At 43.1% G+C, this 19,368-nt stretch overlaps 1 protein-coding gene across 1 annotated transcript in view; it reads left to right on the forward strand.

The window, feature by feature from the left end:
* The first annotated feature begins 1,105 nt into the window (after positions 1–1,105).
* Positions 1,106–19,368, forward strand: part of LOC127915475 (zinc finger CCHC domain-containing protein 24-like) — a 46,147-nt gene continuing 27,884 nt past the window's right edge. Inside the window, exons 1-2 of the mRNA XM_052495660.1 lie at positions 1,106–1,639; positions 9,618–9,818. Of these exons, the coding sequence (XP_052351620.1) occupies positions 1,400–1,639; positions 9,618–9,818 (441 nt within the window). The 5' untranslated portion in view covers positions 1,106–1,399. The remainder of the gene's footprint in view (positions 1,640–9,617; positions 9,819–19,368) is intronic.

Raw genomic sequence — 19,368 nt, forward strand, 5'->3', positions numbered from 1 at the left:
GTATGGAATAAAATGTACACTATTTGTAATTAGAATGTAATTAAAATGTACACTATTTGTAATTAGAATGTAATTAAAATGTACACTATTTGTAATTAGGAATGTAGTGAAGCAAAAGTCAAAGATGTCAAAAAATTATAAATAGTGAAGTAATGTACAGATAGCCTTTAAAAACTGCATAAGTACTAGTCTACATTTAAAGTATTTTTTGTTAAGTAGCCTATGTTATACCACTGCCACTGCAACTCTCCAGCACCAGTCACAAAAACCTGACCCTACTGTAGCTATCGAGACTACTCTAGCATAGACTACAACACAATACCCATAAAACCTAGCGGTCAAACAAGGAAATGGTTCCAATCTTTTTTCCATCATTCATTTTTCCCATTTGGGGATTTTAGAAACGCGTAAAATAAGGGACGTGTTTTGTGTCGGCTTACGCTGACGTGACGTTTAGATAACCATGTAAATCTCTCTAGGACAAGGTGACTTTTATCAATATATTCATCTGTATTTACCCCCCCGCCCTCCAAATGACATGCTAATTAAATGCTAATGTGGCTAACATAAAGAACTACAAATGCCATGATGATCTGGCTGAGACTGACGAATTGAGGCAAAGTTAAGAACCTCTGGATGAACTATCTAATGTTAGCTAAATGTAGTAGGGAATAAATAGGCTATATTTCTTTAAATTAACAGTTCTGTGAACTGTCTTGTGCAAGTTTTAAATTGACACAATACCTGTTAATAAAGGTGTCAGCTAGAGATGACATGCAGGAGCATGCTGGGATTTATAGTTTTGCAAGATGTTTACTTTGTTGCTAATTAGCATTCTCGAATCTGAGTGTAAATAGAGCCGAATATATGAATAAAAGTCAACTTTGTCCGAAATAGATTTACATGGTTATCAAAACTACAGGCCAGGGTAAACCTACACGAAACACAGCTTTTATGTTAAATGTTTGTAAAATCCCCTATGGGAAAAATTATTGGAACCATTTTCCTGATTGACCGCAAGGATTTATGGGTATTGTGACATCTCCACTGTGGGGCTCTATCAGACCTCCTAGCTATTCACAATGAAGCACTCCAATAACCGAGAGAGAATATGCAATGAGTTGATCTCCCCCCAGCTGTGGTCTACGGTGAGTGGAGATGGGCTACAGAGTGGAGTTTTGACTGGCACACACGTTTTACCCTGTCATGCCTTCATCACGGTTCTCCCGTGGCCGTGAATGCAAGGATATTTTTTTTTTATCAGGTTAAAGAGGTCGAAAGGATTTCTTTTTGTATCAGGTTAAGGTGATTTGGTTTTGGTAGCCTAATTCTGCAGCAATAACTCCGGAGGCGCTTTAACTTTCAAGACGCGCTGTGCGCTCCTCTTCCAAAGATCAACATGATGTCTGCCATAGATACGGGTACATCTGTGTACCAACCAGCACAACTACTGAACTGGATCTATATGTCTCTACAAGACTCCCACCAGACCAATGACTTCGAAGCGTTCAGACCGGATTCTGAGAGTTCTCCACCGGACGAGAACAACTACAAACAGCGGTCCGCTGCTGCTGTCGACCTGAGCTCTGCGCTCAACTCAAACTATCTTAACAATTTCTTGCAACTTCAGAGAAATGAGGTAAAGTTGTGAAAAGTTTATTTTAAAAAACAACAACTATGAAATATGTGATTTGCACAAACTGCACAGTGTGTCATGCCAAACAACTTTGATTGAACTTCATCCAATATTGTATTCTGTCATTCATAGAACAATTATAATGTTGCCATCCTACATATTTTCACATTTTAATGCATGACCCACTTACAATTTTATTTTAGTTGGACGTACAGCAACGTACAGTAATATACAGTAAATGTACAGTAATATACAGTAAACGTACAGCAACGTACAGTAATATACAGTAAACGTACAGTAACATACATTAAACATTCAGTTAACGTACAGTAACGTACAGTAACGTACAGTAACATACATTAAACGTACATTAAACGTTCAGTTAACGTACAGTAACGTACAGTAACGTACAGTAACATACAATAACATAAAGTAACGTACAGTAAACATACAGTAACGTACAGTAACATACAGTAAACGTACAGTAACATACAGTAAACGTACAGTAACATACAGTAAACGTACATTAAACGTACAGTAAACGTACATTAAACGTACAGTAACGTACAGTAACATACAGTAACGTACAGTAAACGTACAGTAACATACAGTAACATACAGTAAACGTACAGTAAACGTACAGTAAACATACAGTAACGTACAGTAACGTACAGTAACGTACAGTAAACGTACAGTAACATACAGTAACGTACAGTAACATACAGTAACATACAGTAACGTACAGTAACATACAGTTACATACAGTAACATACAGTAACATACAGTAACATACAGTAACGTACAGTAAACATACAGTAACGTACAGTAAACATACAGTAACGTACAGTAACATACAGTAACGTACAGTAACGTACAGTAAACATACAGTAACGTACAGTAACGTACAGTAAACGTACAGTAACGTACAGTAAATGTACAGTAACGTACAGTAACATACAGTAAACATACAGTAACGTACATTAAATGTTCAGTTAACGTTCAGTTAACGTACAGTAACGTACATTAAACGTTCAGTTAACGTACAGTAACATACAATAACATACAGTAACGTACAGTAACATACAGTAACATACAGTAACATACAGTAAACGTACAGTAACGTACAGTAAACGTACAGTAACGTACAGTAAACGTACAGTAACATACAGTAACATACAGTAACATACAGTAACGTACATTAAACGTTCAGTAAACGTACAGTAACATACAGTAACATACAGTAAACGTACAGTAACGTACAGTAAACGTACAGTAAATCCCTAGCTCTGACATACCTGCCTCCATTGGGCCACAACAGTGTGGTGACTGGTGATTAGCTGCATGTAGGCTATAGTATGAATGAGCCCCTCTTTACACAGTACATAGTGCCTGGTGTGTGTTGAATGAGCCCCTCTTTCCCTACACAGTACATAGTGCCTGGTAGGGTGTGTCTGGTCTAGACCACTATATAGTTCCATGGGCTCTGGTCTAAAGTAGTCAGTGGGCTGCCAGAGGGAGGTATAGGGCAGGTTGAAAAAAATAGCCATAGGGCTCTGGTCCCAAACGAATACCCTCTGGTCAAAAGTTCCACTATATAGGGAATAGGGTGCACTATTTTTGACCAGGGACCGTAGGGCTATGGTCAAAAGTAGTGCACTATATAGGGAATAGGGTGCCATAGGGCTCTGGTCTAAAGTAGTGCACTATATAGGGAATAGGGTGCCATAAGGCTCTGGTCTAAAGTAGTGCACTATATATAGGGAATAGGGTGCCATAGGGCTCTGGTCTAAAGTAGTGCACTATATAGGGAATAGGGTGCCATAGGGCTCTGGTCTAAAGTAGTGCATTATATATAGGGAATAGGGTGCCATAGGGCTCTGGTCTAAATTAGTGCACTAGATAGGGAATAGGGTGCCATAGGGCTCTGGTCTAAAGTATTGCATTATATAGGGAATAGGGTGCCATAGGGCTCTGGTATTGCTAAAGTATAGGGCTCTGGTCTAAAGTATTGCATTATATAGGAATAGGGTGCCATAGGGCTCTGGTCTAAAGTATTGCACTATATAGGGAATATAGGGCTCTGGTCTATTATAAAAGTAGGGAATAGGGTGCCATAGGGCTCTGGTCTAAAGTATTGCATTATAATAGGGAATAGGGTGCCATAGGGCTCTGGTCTAAAGTATTGCATTAAAGTAATATATAGGGGAATAGGCTCTGGTCTAAAGTAGTGCACTATATATAGGGAATAGGGTGCCATAGGGCTCTGGTCTAAAGTAGTGCACTATATAGGGAATAGGGTGCCATAGGGCTCTGGTCTAAAGTAGTGCATTATATATAGGGAATAGGGTGCCATTTGGGACGTAGACCCTATGCAATGTTTCTATACTGCATGGGACCTGCTGATGCTGGTGGTGGTGCTGCTCAATTTGATTACCATCCCTCCCAGGAGAAGTCAGGAGAAGTCTGACACATAGACCGGTTACAGTATGTCAAGTACCACATCCATCCGGCGCGGAAGAAACTAGGATTTATTTGGCTTGTGAGATATGCTACAGAAGGCTAGGCTGTATCTTATTCGCTATATACTGCTTTCTTTGGGGGGGGGGGTCGCAAAAAACATGAACGTGAAGTTTATAGGAGCACATCAAATTTGGTGTCAAATGAAAGTAAAATCAAGGCATTCGTTCAACCATTTTCCAACCTAAAATAAAACAGATTTATGGTGACACAGATGGAAATGGGGTCTTGAAAAACTTCTAGTAGAAAGAGTAAGGTATTAAAAGTAAGGTATTATTGTTAAAGGTATCAGAAATACACACAAAAAAACACAATAATTTTGAAGTAAAGACTGCTGACAACTAATATCAACATTTATATTTAGTTTTGCAGAAATTATTTTGAATTCTGTAAGTTTTAGAAATATTACCTAATGTCTTGTCATTCTGTGAAACAAAAACCCACATTTTAAAGATATTTTCTAATTTTTCTTCCTCATGAGGAGGCAGGATCATGAAAGTTCAACATGTAAAGGTAGACCTACCAATTAGTTCAGTACAGTAGAGTTCAGTACAGTAGAGTACAGTACAGTATAGTTCAGTAGAGTACAGTATAGTTCAGTAGAGTACAGTAAAGTTCAGTACAGTAGAGTTCAGTACAGTACAGTAGAGTTCAGTACAGTAGAGTTCAGTACAGTAGAGTTCAGTACAGTAGAGTTCAGTAGAGCATATTTCAGTAGAGTTCAGTACAGTAGAGTTCAGTACAGTAGAGTTCAGTAGAGTTCAGTACAGTACAGTAGAGTTCAGTAGAGTACAGTAGAGTTCAGTAGAGTTCAGTAGAGTTCAGTAGAGTTCAGTACAGTACAGTAGAGTTCAGTACAGTAGAGTTCAGTACATTAGAGTTCAGTAGAGCATATTTCAGTAGAGTTCAGTACAGTATAGTTCAGTAAAGTATAGTTCAGCACAGTAGAGTACAGTACAGTATAGTTACATTGAGTACAGTACAGTACAGTAGAGTACAGTAGAGTACACTAGAGTAGAGTAGAGTAGAGTACAGTACAGTAGAGTACAGTTCAGTGCAGTATAGTTCTGTAGAGTTCAGCACAGTAGATGTTCAGCACAGTAGAGTTCAGCACAGTATAGTTACATTGAGTACAGTAGAGTACAGTAGAGTACAGTACAGTAGAGTAGAGTACAGTACAGTAGAGTACAGTTCAGTTCAGTACAGTACAGTAGAGTTCAGAAGAGTTCAGTAGAGTAGAGGCCAGTAGAGTAGAGTATACTACAGTAGAGTTCAGTAGAGTAGAGTTCAGTAGAGTAGAGTTCAGTAGAGTACAGTATAGTACAGTACAGTAGAGTTCAGTACAGTACAGTAGAGTTCCTTAGTGTATAGTTCAGTAGAGTATAGTTCAGTAGAGTATAGTAGAGTTCAGTTGAGTTCTGTACAGTAGAGTTCAGTAGTTTACAGTACAGTATAGTTCAGTACAGTACAGTACAGTAGAGTTCAGTACAGTACAGTAGAGTTCAGTACAGTACAGTAGAGTTCAGTAGTTTACAGTACAGTATAGTTCAGTACAGTACAGTACAGTATAGTTCAGTACAGTAGAGTTCCGTAGAGTTCAGTACAGTAGAGTTCAGTACAGTACAGTAGAGTTCAGTAGTTTACAGTACAGTATAGTTCCGTAGAGTTCAGTACAGTACAGTACAGTTCAGTAGTTTACAGTACAGTACAGTTCTGTACAGTAGAGTTCTGTACAGTAGAGTTCAGTAGTTTACAGTACAGTAGAGTTCAGTAGTTTACAGTACAGTACAGTACAGTTCTGTACAGTAGAGTTCCGTAGAGTTCAGTACAGTACAGTAGAGTTAGGTTCAGTTCAGTACAGTTCAGTACAGTATAGTTCCATAGTGTAGAGAAATAAAAGCTGAAATAAATCATTCTCTCTACTATTATTCTGACATTTCACATTCTTAAAATAAAGTGGTGATCCTAACTGACCTAAAACAGGGTATGTTTACTAGGATTAAATGTCAGGAATTGTGAAAAACTGAGTTTAAAATATATTTGTCTAAGGTGCATGTAAACTTCTGACTTCAACTGTATCTACCTTTGTGTACATATCCAGGATGCATCACCGTGAAGAGAATGCCATTCATAATTATGCACAGATCAAGTACCCATGATGCCTTTCTGTTACTATCATTTTATTACCTGGTGTTGATCCACTTCACCTACTGTAGTTTAATCACCAGGTGTCATATCCGACTCTCTTTCTGCAGACATCGTTGAACATTAATTACACATCCTGATCCATTCCACATCCTGATCCATTCCATTCCACATCCTGATCCAGTTCCATTCCACATCCTGATCCATTCCACATCCTAATCCATTCCATTCCACATCCTGATCCAGATCCATTCAATATCCTGATCCAGATCCATTCCTGATCCAAATCCTGATCCAGATCCATTCCCCATCCTGTTCCAGATCCATTCCACATCCTGATCCATTCCACATTCTGATCCAGATCCATTCCACATCCTGATCCATTCCACAGCCTGATCCAGATCCATTCCATTCCACATCCTGATCCATTCCACATCCTGATCCAGATCCATTCCACATCCTGATCCATATCCATTCCACATCCTTTCCCATTCCATTCCACATCCTGATCCCTTCCACATCCTGATCCATTCCATTCCACATGCTGATCCATTCCACATCCTGATCCATTCCACATCCTGATCCATTCCATTCCACATCCTGATCCATTCCACATCCTGATCCATTCCATTCCACATGCTGATCCATTCCACATCCTGATCCATTCCACATCAGGATCCATTCCATTCCACATCCTGATCCATTCCACATCCTGATCCAGATCCATTCCACATCCTGATCCATTCCACAGCCTGATCCAGATCCATTCCATTCCACATCCTGATCCATTCCACATCCTGATCCATATCCATTCCACATCCTGATCCATATCCATTCCACATCCTTTTCCATTCCATTCCACATCCTGATCCATTCCACATCCTGATCCATTCCATTCCACATGCTGATCCATTCCACATCCTGATCCATTCCATTCCACATCCTGATCCATTCCACATCCTGATCCATTCCATTCCACATCCTGATCCATTCCATTCCACATCCTGATCCATTCCACATCCTGATCCATTCCATTCCACATCCTGATCCATTCCACATCCTGATCCATTCCATTCCACATCCTGATCCATTCCACATCCTGATCCAGTTCCATTCCACATCCTGATCCATTCCACATCCTGATCCATTTCCATTCCACATCCTGATCCAGTTCCATTCCACATCCTGATCCATTCCACATCCTGATCCAGTTCCATTCCACATCCTGATCCAGTTCCATTCCACATCCTGATCCACATCCTGATCCTGATCCATTCCATTCCACATCCTGATCCATTCCACATCCTGATCCAGTTCCATTCCACATCCTGATCCATTCCGCATCCTGATCCAGATCCATTCCATTACACATCCTGATCCAGTTCCATTCCACATCCTGATCCATTCCATTCCACATCCTGATCCAGTTCCATTCCACATCCTGATACAGATCCATTCCATTCCACATCCTGATCCACATCCTGATCCAGATCCATTCCACATCCTGATCCATTCCACATCCTGATCCAGATCCATTCCTGATCCAGTTCCATTCCACATCCTGATCCAGTTTCATTCCACATCCTGATCCAGTTCCATTCCACATCCTGATCCAGTTCCATTCCACATCCTGATCCAGATCCATTCCACATCCTGATCCATTCCCCATCCTGATCCAGATCCATTCCATTCCACACCCTGATCCATTCCACATCCTGATCCAGTTCCATTCCACATCCTGATCCAGATCCATTCCATTCCACATCCTGATCCAGTTCCATTCCACATCCTGATCCAGTTCCATTCCACATCCTGATCCATTCCACAAGCTGATCCAGTTCCATTCCACATCCTGAATCCAGTTCCATTCCATTCCACAAGCTGATCCAGTTCCATTCCACATCCTGATCCAGATCCATTCCACATCCTGATCCATTCCCCATCCTGATCCAGATCCATTCCATTCCACATCCTGATCCATTCCACATCCTGATCCAGTTCCATTCCACATCCTGATACAGATCCATTCCATTCCACATCCTGATCCAGTTCCATTCCACATCCTGATCCAGTTCCATTCCACATCCTGATCCATTCCACAAGCTGATCCAGTTCCATTCCACATCCTGAATCCAGTTCCATTCCATTCCACAAGCTGATCCAGTTCCACAAGCTGATCCAGTTCCATTCCACATCCACATCCACAACACATAGTACGTAAGGACTTTTATTGAATCAAATTGAACAACAGCCTGTTGCTTCTTCACACACTGGTGCTATAGTCAGGGTTCATATCCGGATCATAGATACAATGGTACTGATTGTGCCAACCCAAAAGGGGGAATCAGAAAATGATCCTTGACAAAGGCATTCTGTTCCTCTCAGGAAATGGAATTCTTTCTGCTCGTAGAGGGAATGACAGCACATCTGGAAAGATAAAATAATGTCCACTTCTGTTGTGCAGAGTGAGGAGACTAGCAGACAGGAAAATATATCAAGTTGTGGCACAGACAGATAGCTAGGCAGTACTGTAATGGCACAGACAGACAGACAGACAGACAGACAGACAGACAGACAGACAGACAGATAGACAGACAGACAGACAGACAGACAGACAGACAGACAGACAGACAGACAGACAGACAGACAGACAGACAGACAGACAGACAGACAGACAGACAGACAGACAGACAGACAGACAGACAGACAGAGACAGACAGTCTAGACAGTCAGTACTGTAGGAGCCCTGGCAAGTATCTATCTAAACTCTGTCAGCTAATTGGCACAATCCTGTTTAGGCCTAATATCACAGATATGACCTTTTAACATGCTCTAAACCATGTGTTATTCACTCAATGCAGTGTGAGAGACAGGCTTGTCTGTAATCTGTCGTTCTGCCCCTGAACAGGCAGTTAACCCACTGTTCCTAGGCCGTCATTGAAAATAAGAATTTGTTCTTAACTGACTTGCCTGGTTAAATAAAGGTAAAATAAATAAATAATTGCCATTTTCAGCCAGATTCAATTCTTTCCCATTACTTTAATCACATATTGAAAAGAATGAAAAAAAATTGGTTATCAAATACATTTCAAGCCCATATTTCACTCAGGGCTCTATTCAATCCGTATCGCCGAAGTATCGTGGAAGTATCAGTGTTAAAATGTAAAGGTGATTTCCGGTTGAGCCGGCACATGCTGCGTTTACCGGGAATGCAGTCTTCTCGACCGCGGCGACGTTGCCTTTCATTTTCCCTTGCTGCTGTACAGTGGATGTTCACTGCTACAGATTCAATAGAGTCCTCGTTGTCTTCTGTCCTCAGGCCTTAAACAACCATTTGTATAGAAGGTCCTCTCCTCACGGCTCACTCAGCAATGTCGTAGACGGCCTGAGTTCTCTGACGGACCACTTCTCTGACCTGTCCGTCTCCTCTGAGTCACGCAAACCCAGCAAGCGACCTCCGCCCAACTACCTGTGCCATCTCTGCTTCAACAAAGGACACTACATCAAAGACTGCCCGCAGGTGAGCAGAGCATTGTCCCTACACACACACACGCACGCACGCACACACACGCACACACACACACACACACACACACACACACACACACACACACACACACACACACACACACACACACACACACACACACACACACACACACACACACACACACACACACACACACACACACACACACACACACACACACACATTCAAAGACTAACCCCAGCTGAGCTGGTTCTGGCGCCATCTGAGACCAAGCAGCTTCCCCTCTCCTTTTGGCAAAGCTACAGTCCGATGAAGGCCTGTACAGAACATTGCAGCCACCTTGCAAAACAGATGCCTTTTTTATTTATTTTGGCATATGTATCACTATCTAAGTAATGTTGAAGTGGTGAGGAAAGATCAGGACATACTCACCGCTCTCTGACCTGTGACAGGACATACTCACAGCTCTGTGACCTGTGTGTCAGGACATACTCACAGCTCTGTGACCTGTGTCAGGACATACTCACAGCTCTGTGACCTGTGTCAGGACATACTCACAGCTCTCTGACCTGTGTCAGGACATACTCACAGCTCTCTGACCTGTGTCAGGACATACTCTCCACTCTCTGACCTGTGTCAGGACATACTCTCCGCTCTCTGACCTGTGTCAGGACATACTCTCCCCTCTCTGACCTGTGTCAGGACATACTCTCCGCTCTCTGACCTGTGTCAGGACATACTCTCCGCTCTCTGACCTGTGTCAGGACATACTCTCCGCTCTCTGACCTGTGTCAGGACATACTCTCCGCTCTCTGACCTGTGTCAGGACATACTCTCCGCTCTCTGACCTGTGTCAGGACATACTCTCCGCTCTCTGACCTGTGTCAGGACATACTCTCCGCTCTCTGACCTGTGTCAGGACATACTCTCCGCTCTCTGACCTGTGTCAGGACATACTCTCCGCTCTCTGACCTGTGTCAGGACATACTCTCCGCTCTCTGACCTGTGTCAGGACATACTCTCCGCTCTCTGACCTGTGTCAGGACATACTCACAGCTCTCTGACCTGTGTCAGGACATACTCTCCGCTCTCTGACCTGTGTCAGGACATACTCTCCGCTCTCTGACCTGTGTCAGGACATACTCTCCGCTCTCTGACCTGTGTCAGGACATACTCTCCGCTCTCTGACCTGTGTCAGGACATACTCTCCGCTCTCTGACCTGTGTCAGGACATACTCTCCGCTCTCTGACCTGTGTCAGGACATACTCTCCGCTCTCTGACCTGTGTCAGGACATACTCTCCGCTCTCTGACCTGTGTCAGGACATACTCTCCGCTCTCTGACCTGTGTGACAGTAAAGTCATTAAATAAGAGACAGTAACTGGAACTGGGCTGAGGCTGGGACTGGGCTGAGGCTGGGACTGGGACTGGGCTGAGGCTGGGACTGGGACTGGGACTGGGACTGGGACTGGGACTGGGCTGAGGCTGGGCCTGGGAATGGGAATTGGACTGGGCCCGGGCCTGGGCTTGGGAATGGGACTGGGCTTTGGAATGGGACTGGGAATGGGCTGAGGCTGAGGTTGGGCCTGGGAATGGGACTGGGCTTGGGAATGGGACTGGGGCTGGGACTGGCCTTGGGAATGGGACTGGGCTTGGGAATGGGACTGGGCTTGGGAATGGGAATGGGACTGGGCCTGGGCTGAGGCTGGGACTGGGACTGGGCCTGGGACTGGGAATGGGACTGGGCTGGGAATGGGACTGGGCTGAGGCTGGGACTGGGCTGAGGCTGAGACTACATAAGGACTCTATTGTTTCTCTAAAGGCTCCGCGGACAGAGAGGTCAGAGAGTAACGGCTGGTATTGTTCACTCAGAGGGTTGTTACCGAACAGATCTGGGTTTAAATACTAGCGTTTGTTAAAGCCTGCCTGGATTGACAGCTGGGTCAGGGTTCTCTCAACTGTTCTGTTGGTTTCGTTGGGCCAGGCAAGCTCAATCAAGCCCAGATAAAGTTCTTGAAATTATTTCAAATACTATTTGAACCCAGGTCTGCTGGCCTAGAGTCAGTCATCGCTCTGTGTCACAGGCAAATCAAAATGTATTTGTCACATGGTTTGTAATCAACAGGTTTGGAGACTAACAGTGAAATTCTTGCTGACAGGTCCTTTTCCAACAACGCAGAGTTAAAGATAAAATAATATAAACAGAGGAATAACAATAATAAGTTAGAATAACATGGTTATATACAGGAAGTACCAGGTAATAACATGGCTATATACAGGAAGTACCAGGTAATAACATGGCTATATACAGGAAGTACCAGGTAATAACATGGATATATACAGGAAGTACCAGGTAATAACATGGCAATATACAGGAAGTACCAGGTAATAACATGGTTATATACAGGAAGTACCAGGTAATAACATGGCTATATACAGGAAGTACCAGGTAATAACATGGATATATACAGGAAGTACCAGGTAATAACATGGCAATATACAGGAAGTACCAGGTAATAACATGGCTATATACAGGAAGTACCAGGTAATAACATGGCAATATACAGGAAGTACCAGGTAATAACATGGCTATATACAGGAAGTACCAGGTAATAACATGGCTATATACAGGAAGTACCAGGTAATAACATGGCTATATACAGGAAGTACCAGGTAATAACATGGCTATATACAGGAAGTACCAGGTAATAACATGGCTATATACAGGAAGTACCAGGTAATAACATGGCTATATACAGGGAGTACCAGGTAATAACATGGCTATATACAGGAAGTACCAGGTAATATTGACTATATACAGGGAGTACCAGGTAATAACATAGCTATATACAGGGAGTACTAGGTAATATTGACTATATACAGGGAGTACCAGATAATAACATGGCTATATACAGGAAGTACCAGGTAATAACATGGCTATATACAGGGAGTACCAGGTAATAACATGGCTATATACAGGGAGTACCAGGTAATAACATGGCTATATACAGGAAGTACCAGGTAATAACATGGATATATACAGGAAGTACCAGGTAATAACATGGCAATATACAGGAAGTACCAGGTAATAACATGGCTATATACAGGAAGTATACAGGTAGTAGCTGAGATGGGATGAGAGAACGAGGTAGTAGATCACACTGAGATGGGATGAGAGAACGAGGTAGTAGATCCCACTGAGATGGGATGAGAGAACGAAAAAATTCTCTCATCCCATCTCAGTGTAATCTACTACCTCGTTCTCTCATCCCATCTCAGTGTGATCTACTACCTCGTTCTCTCATCCCATCTCAGTGGGATCTACTACCTCGTTCTCTCATCCCATCTCAGTGGGATCTACTACCTCGTTCTCTTATCCCATCTCAGTGTGTCTACTACCTCGTTCTCTTATCCCATCTCAGTGTGTCTACTACCTCGTTCTCTCATCCCATCTCAGTGGGATCTACTACCTCGTTCTCTCATCCCATCTCAGTGGGATCTACTACCTTGTTCTCTCATCCCATCTCAGTGGGATCTACTACCTTGTTCTCTCATCCCATCTCAGTGGGATCTACTACCTCGTCCTCTAGTCCCATCTCAGTGGGAACTACTACCTCGTTCTCTCATCCCATCTCAGTGGGATCTACTACCTCGTTCTCTCATCCCATCTCAGTGGGAACTACTACCTTGTTCTGTAGTCCCATTTCAGTGGGATCTACTACCTCGTTCTCTAGTCCCATTTCAGTGGGAACTACTACCTCGTTCTCTACTCCCATTTCAGTGGGAACTATTACCTCGTTCTCTCGTCCCATCTCAGTGGGAACTACTACCTCGTTCTCTCGTCCCATCTCAGTGGGAACTACTACCTTGTTCGCTCATGCCATCTTAGTGGGATCCACTACCTCATTCTCTAGTCCCATCTCAGTGGGAACTACTACCTCGTTCTCTAGTCCCATCTCATTGTGAACAACTACCTTGTTCTCTCGTCCCATTTCAGTCGGAACTACTACCTCCTTTCTTCATCCCATCTCAGTGGGAGCCTACTACTTCATTCTTTCATCCCATTTCAGTGGGAACTACTACCTCGTTCTTTCATCCCATCTCAGTGGGAGCCTTCTTCCTCGTTCTTTCATCCCTTCTCAGTGGGAACTACTAACTCGTTCTCTAGTCCCATCTCAGTGGGAACTACTACCTCATTCTCTAGTCACATCTCAGTGGGATCTACTACCTCATTCTTTCATCCCATCTCAGTGGGAACTACTACCTCGTTCTTTCATCCCATCTCAGTGGGAACTACGACCTCGTTCTTTCATCCCATCTCAGTGGGAACTACTACCTCGTTCTCTAGTCCCGTCTCAGTGGGAACTACTACCTCGTTCTCTAGTCCCATCTCAGTGGGAGCTACTACTTCATTCTCTAGTCCCATCTCAGTGGGAGCTACTACCTTGTTCTCTAGTCCCATCTCAGTGGGAGCTACTACCTCGTTCTCTAGTCCCATCTCAGTGGGAGCTACTACGTCGTTCTCTAGTCCCATCTCAGTGGGAACTACTACCTCGTTCTCTAGTCCCATCTCAGTGGGAACTACGACCTCGTTCTTTCATCCCATCTCAGTGGGAACTACTACCTCGTTCTCTAGTCCCGTCTCAGTGGGAACTACTACCTCGTTCTCTAGTCCCATCTCAGTGGGAGCTACTACTTCATTCTCTAGTCCCATCTCAGTGGGAGCTACTACCTTGTTCTCTAGTCCCATCTCAGTGGGAGCTACTACCTCGTTCTCTAGTCCCATCTCAGTGGGAGCTACTACGTCGTTCTCTAGTCCCATCTCAGTGGGAACTACTACCTCGTTCTCTAGTCCCATTTCAGTGGGAACTACTACCTCGTTCTATAGTCCCATTTTAGTGTGAACTACTACTTCGTTCTTTAGTCCCATCCCAGTGGGAACTACTACCTCGTTCTCTACTTCTATCTCAGTGGGAACTACTACCTCGTTCTCTCGTCCCATTTCAGTGGGAACTACTACCTCGTTCTCTCGTCCCATCTCAGTGGGAACTACTACCTCGTTCTCTCGTCCCATCTCAGTGGGAACTACTACCTCGTTCTCTAGTCCCATTTCAGTGGGAACTACTACCTCGTTCTCTCGTCCCATCTCAGTGGGAACTACTACCTCGTTCTCTCGTCCCATCTCAGTGGGAACTACTACCTCGTTCTCTCGTCCCATCTCAGTGGGAACTACTACCTCGTTCTCTCGTCCCATCTCAGTGGGAACTACTACCTCGTTCTCTAGTCCCATCTCAGTGGGATCTACTACCTCGTTCTCTAGTCCCATCTCAGTGGGAACTACTACCTCGTTCTCTAGTCCCATCTCAGTGGGAACTACTACCTCGTTCTCTAGTCCCATTTCAGTGGGAACTACTACCTCGTTCTCTCGTCCCATCTCAGTGGGATCTACTACCTCGTTCTCTCGTCCCATCTCAGTGGGAACTACTACCTCGTTCTCTAGTCCCATCTCAGTGGGAACTACTACCTCGTTCTCTCGTCCCATCTCAGTGGGATCTACTACCTCGTTCTCTAGTCCCATCTCAGTGGGAACTACTACCTCGTTCTCTAGTCCCATCTCAGTGGGATCTACTACCTCGTTCTCTAGTCCCATCTCAGTGGGAACTACTACTTGTACGCATTGGAATTTTTCCGCTACTCAGGAGAAGAGACGTGGGGAGAGCAGGAAAGGGAAGGTGCATCTGATGCTGTGGATAAACTGTTATAGCCAATTTTGTGGCTAATTGAGGTGAGACACGATTTATGCTGATTGATTATGCCCGTATGAACTACAAATGGAGACATCCACCCCAAAGCGGGAAGGTTTAAAAAAATACTTAATTGTCAAAGTTCCGTAGCATTTCAGAAAGAGAAATGCTTAGGATCTCTTTGTGCCGACTACTGATCTACTACCAGACCGTGCTAAATTAATTCTAGCCTGGTCCCAGATCTCTTTGTGCTGTCTTATCAACTCCTATGGTTATTGCCATATGAGTTGGCAAGACAGCACAAAGAGATCTGGGACCAGGCTAGAATTAATTTAGCACAGTCTGGTTTTGAAAACAGATCTTTTCATCCAGGAAACAGGGTTACTGACTTCACATCTGCTACATCGTAAAAATGGCAGACAACTACTTTTCCTCTCCACCGCAACCCTAAAGTTTTGATGTCCGTCCCTGGCCTGTCTTACATCTCACTCGCTCTCCCATTTTTTTAAATAAACATTTTTTTTAATGCTTTTTAATTTTTTTTGTGTTACTTGATTCAACCATAAAGTTTTGATAAACTCTGTATTTGAATCTCAGTCACCCTCCCATGTTTTGAAATGTAAAGCTCGCCCACAGCTGTACAAGTCATCAACTAGACCATGGCCAACAACCTGACCACTGTTGGTTTGTGGACTAAGGCAATGTGTGATATAGCTATCATTGATTCACTTTGATATATTAACCTGGGTCCATAAAGACAGCTCTATGTGATAGACTATCCATAAAGACAGCTCTATGTGATAGACTATCCATAAAGACAGCTCTATGTGATAGACTATCCATAAAGACAGCTCTATGTGATAGACTATCCATAAAGACAGCTCTATGTGATAGACTATCCATAAAGACAGCTCTATGTGATAGACTATCCATAAAGACAGCTCTATGTGATAGACTATCCATAAAGACAGCTCTATGTGATAGACTATCCATAAAGACAGCTCTATGTGATAGACTATCCATAAAGACAGCTCTATGTGATAGACTATCCATAAAGACAGCTCTGTTTGAGTAATCCATGCGTGTGTTTCCTTGTACACATGTTTTTTTAGGAAGGAGGTATAGTATCCATGGAAACAAGGGACAGACTGTATCATCACAACATAAACAAACATACTTTGTTCTTATCCTTCTCTGATTAAAACGTTGTAATATGTATTAAAAGCTGAATTAAACCCTTTAACGAAAAAAACTTAAAGCTGAAAATATGTTCCTTTTCGGGTGACCCAACCAAAATTCACATAGAAATGTGAGTTAATAGATATGTAATTCTCATTGACCCTAAACTCAAAAGAAACAGTAGATCTGTTCTACGTGATCCATTTCTATGCTTCCCGTTCTTAAGTTTAGTTTGTTGTTGTTGTTGCATCTTTTACTTTTTTTTTTGCACACTGTGTAATATTTTGGGGCAAAAGTTAAGGAAAAGATGGGAGTGTAATCTAGTGCAAATTGTAATAAAGAAAATAAAAAAAATATGCCATTTAGCAGACGCTTTTATCCAAAGCGACTTACAGTCATGTGTGCATACATAATACATACTGTAGAATGTTCACTGTAGAATGTTCAAAGATTCTTGGAATGTGTAACAGTCAACCCCTGTGTGTGTGTGTGTGTGTGTGTGTGTGTGTGTGTGTGTGTGTGTGTGTGTGTGTGTGTGTGTGTGTGTGTGTGTGTGTGCGCCTTGTAGTTTCCTGTCAGCCGACTGCACTCAAATCATGGATAGTAAGGGGGAATGCCAAACAGGACACAACCTGCTTCAATTGACTGGAAATGAGAAGCTTCTCGTGTGTGTGTGTGTGTGTGTGTGTGTGTGTGTGTGTGTGTGTGTGTGTGTGTGTGTGTGTGTGTGTGTGTGTGTGTGTGTGTGTGTGTGTGTGTGTGTGTGTGTGTGTGTGTGTGTGTGTGTGTGTGTGCGGCTTTGCCTTTGGGGAAAATACTGCCTTTATAGCTTCACATAGACAGGACTTTAGACACCCATGTAGAGAGTGGCGAGGATTGATCCATTTTCAACCTGAAGACTGATTCTGACGTGTCATTGTTTCAGTAACATACTAGCGGGGTTTGTGGTATTTTGCATTAGCAATGTCTAATGGTTGTAATGAAGTAAACCTTTAACAGCATACCTTGGCGCTAACGGCCCAGAAAGAACAGCTGTACATGTGCTGCAGGACAAAAGGAAGGGCCTATCTAGTTGCTGTGTTTGGTTTTTATATATTATAGGACATTTAATCTCCTGGTGTTGTTGTCTGTCAGCGACTACAGGTACCAGTTAGACAGTTATTTCTCGTGAACAGAGAGGCATGTAACGTACATTGTGCAATTATGTGATATTTTAAAGTTCACAGATTTTAGGACACAGTTAAACCTCGTCCTGAACGAAACAGCCGGCTCAATGGGAAACCTCCATCGAAAAAAATCATTTTTAGTCCAGAACTTAATCTGTGTCCGGGAAACCAGTCCATAGAGTACCAAGAGGCATTGAAAAGGTAGAGAGAAGGAGGACTTTAGTCATTGTGGACTTATCAGCTGGTTCAGGTGGGAGGTCAGTTGGTTACCTAGGTAATACTGTTTGTATGTCTTCCCATGAACACAAAGCATATAAGATGCATCAGGTTTACTGGAGCGTGTATTTGTCCCAAGGGTGCTCATGGCCATATGTTATAGCTATTTTATTGGCACAAGTGACGTATTGTGATTCTCAAAATATAAATGCCCTTAATCCCTAAGAGCCAATCTGTTGAGGCTGTTGTTTGAGATTTTTTAGAAAACTTTAAATATACAAATAACACATTTGATCAAGTACAATTTTCATGAGAGAGAGAGACAGAGAGTGAGAGAGAGAGAGAGAGAGAGAGAGAGAGAGTGAGAGAGAGAGAGAGAGAGAGAGAGAGAGAGAGAGAGAGAGAGAGAGAGAGAGAGAGAGAGAGAGAGAGAGAGAGAGAGAGAGAGACCATTGTTTATCATGATAGGCTACCTACCGTCCATGCAGTTTATTAGACTACAGATGTGGTGTGGTATCCCATGGAAACAAGGAAACCACGCAGTTTATTAGACTACAGATCTGTTGTGTGGTATCCCACTCGACTCAGGAAACCATGCAGTTTATTAGACTACAGATGTGTTAAACGTCCCACTAACTCAGGAAACCACGCAGTTTATTAGACTACAGATGTGTTGTGTGGTCGTCCCACTAGGACTCAAAACCATACAGTTTATTAGACTACAGATGTAATTGTGTGGTCGTCCCACTAGGACTCAGGAAACCATGCAGTTTATTAGACTACAGATGTGTTGTGTGGTCGTCCCACTAGGACTCAGGAAACCATGCAGTTTATTAGGCTACAGATGTGTTGTGTGGTCGTCCCACTAGGACTCAGGAAACCATGCAGTTTATTAGACTACAGATCTGTTGTGTGGTCGTCCCACTAGGACTCAGGAAACCATGCAGTTTATTAGACTACAGATCTGTAATGTGTACTGTCCCACTCGGACTCAGGAAACCATGCAGTTTATTAGGCTACAGATCTGTTGTGTGGTCGTCCCACTAGGACTCAGGAAACCATGCAGTTTATTAGACTACAGATGTGTTGTGTGGTCGTCCCACTACGACTCAGGAAACCACGCAGTTTATTAGGCTACAGATCTGTTGTGTGTTCGTCCCACTAGGACTCAGGAAACCATGCAGTTTATTAGACTACAGATCTGTTGTGTGGTCGTCCCACTAGGACTCAGGAAACCATGCAGTTTATTAGGCTACAGATCTGTTGTGTGGTCGT

This window comes from Oncorhynchus keta, chromosome 3 (assembly GCF_023373465.1).
Source record: "Oncorhynchus keta strain PuntledgeMale-10-30-2019 chromosome 3, Oket_V2, whole genome shotgun sequence".
Taxonomy (NCBI): Eukaryota; Metazoa; Chordata; class Actinopteri; order Salmoniformes; family Salmonidae; genus Oncorhynchus; species Oncorhynchus keta.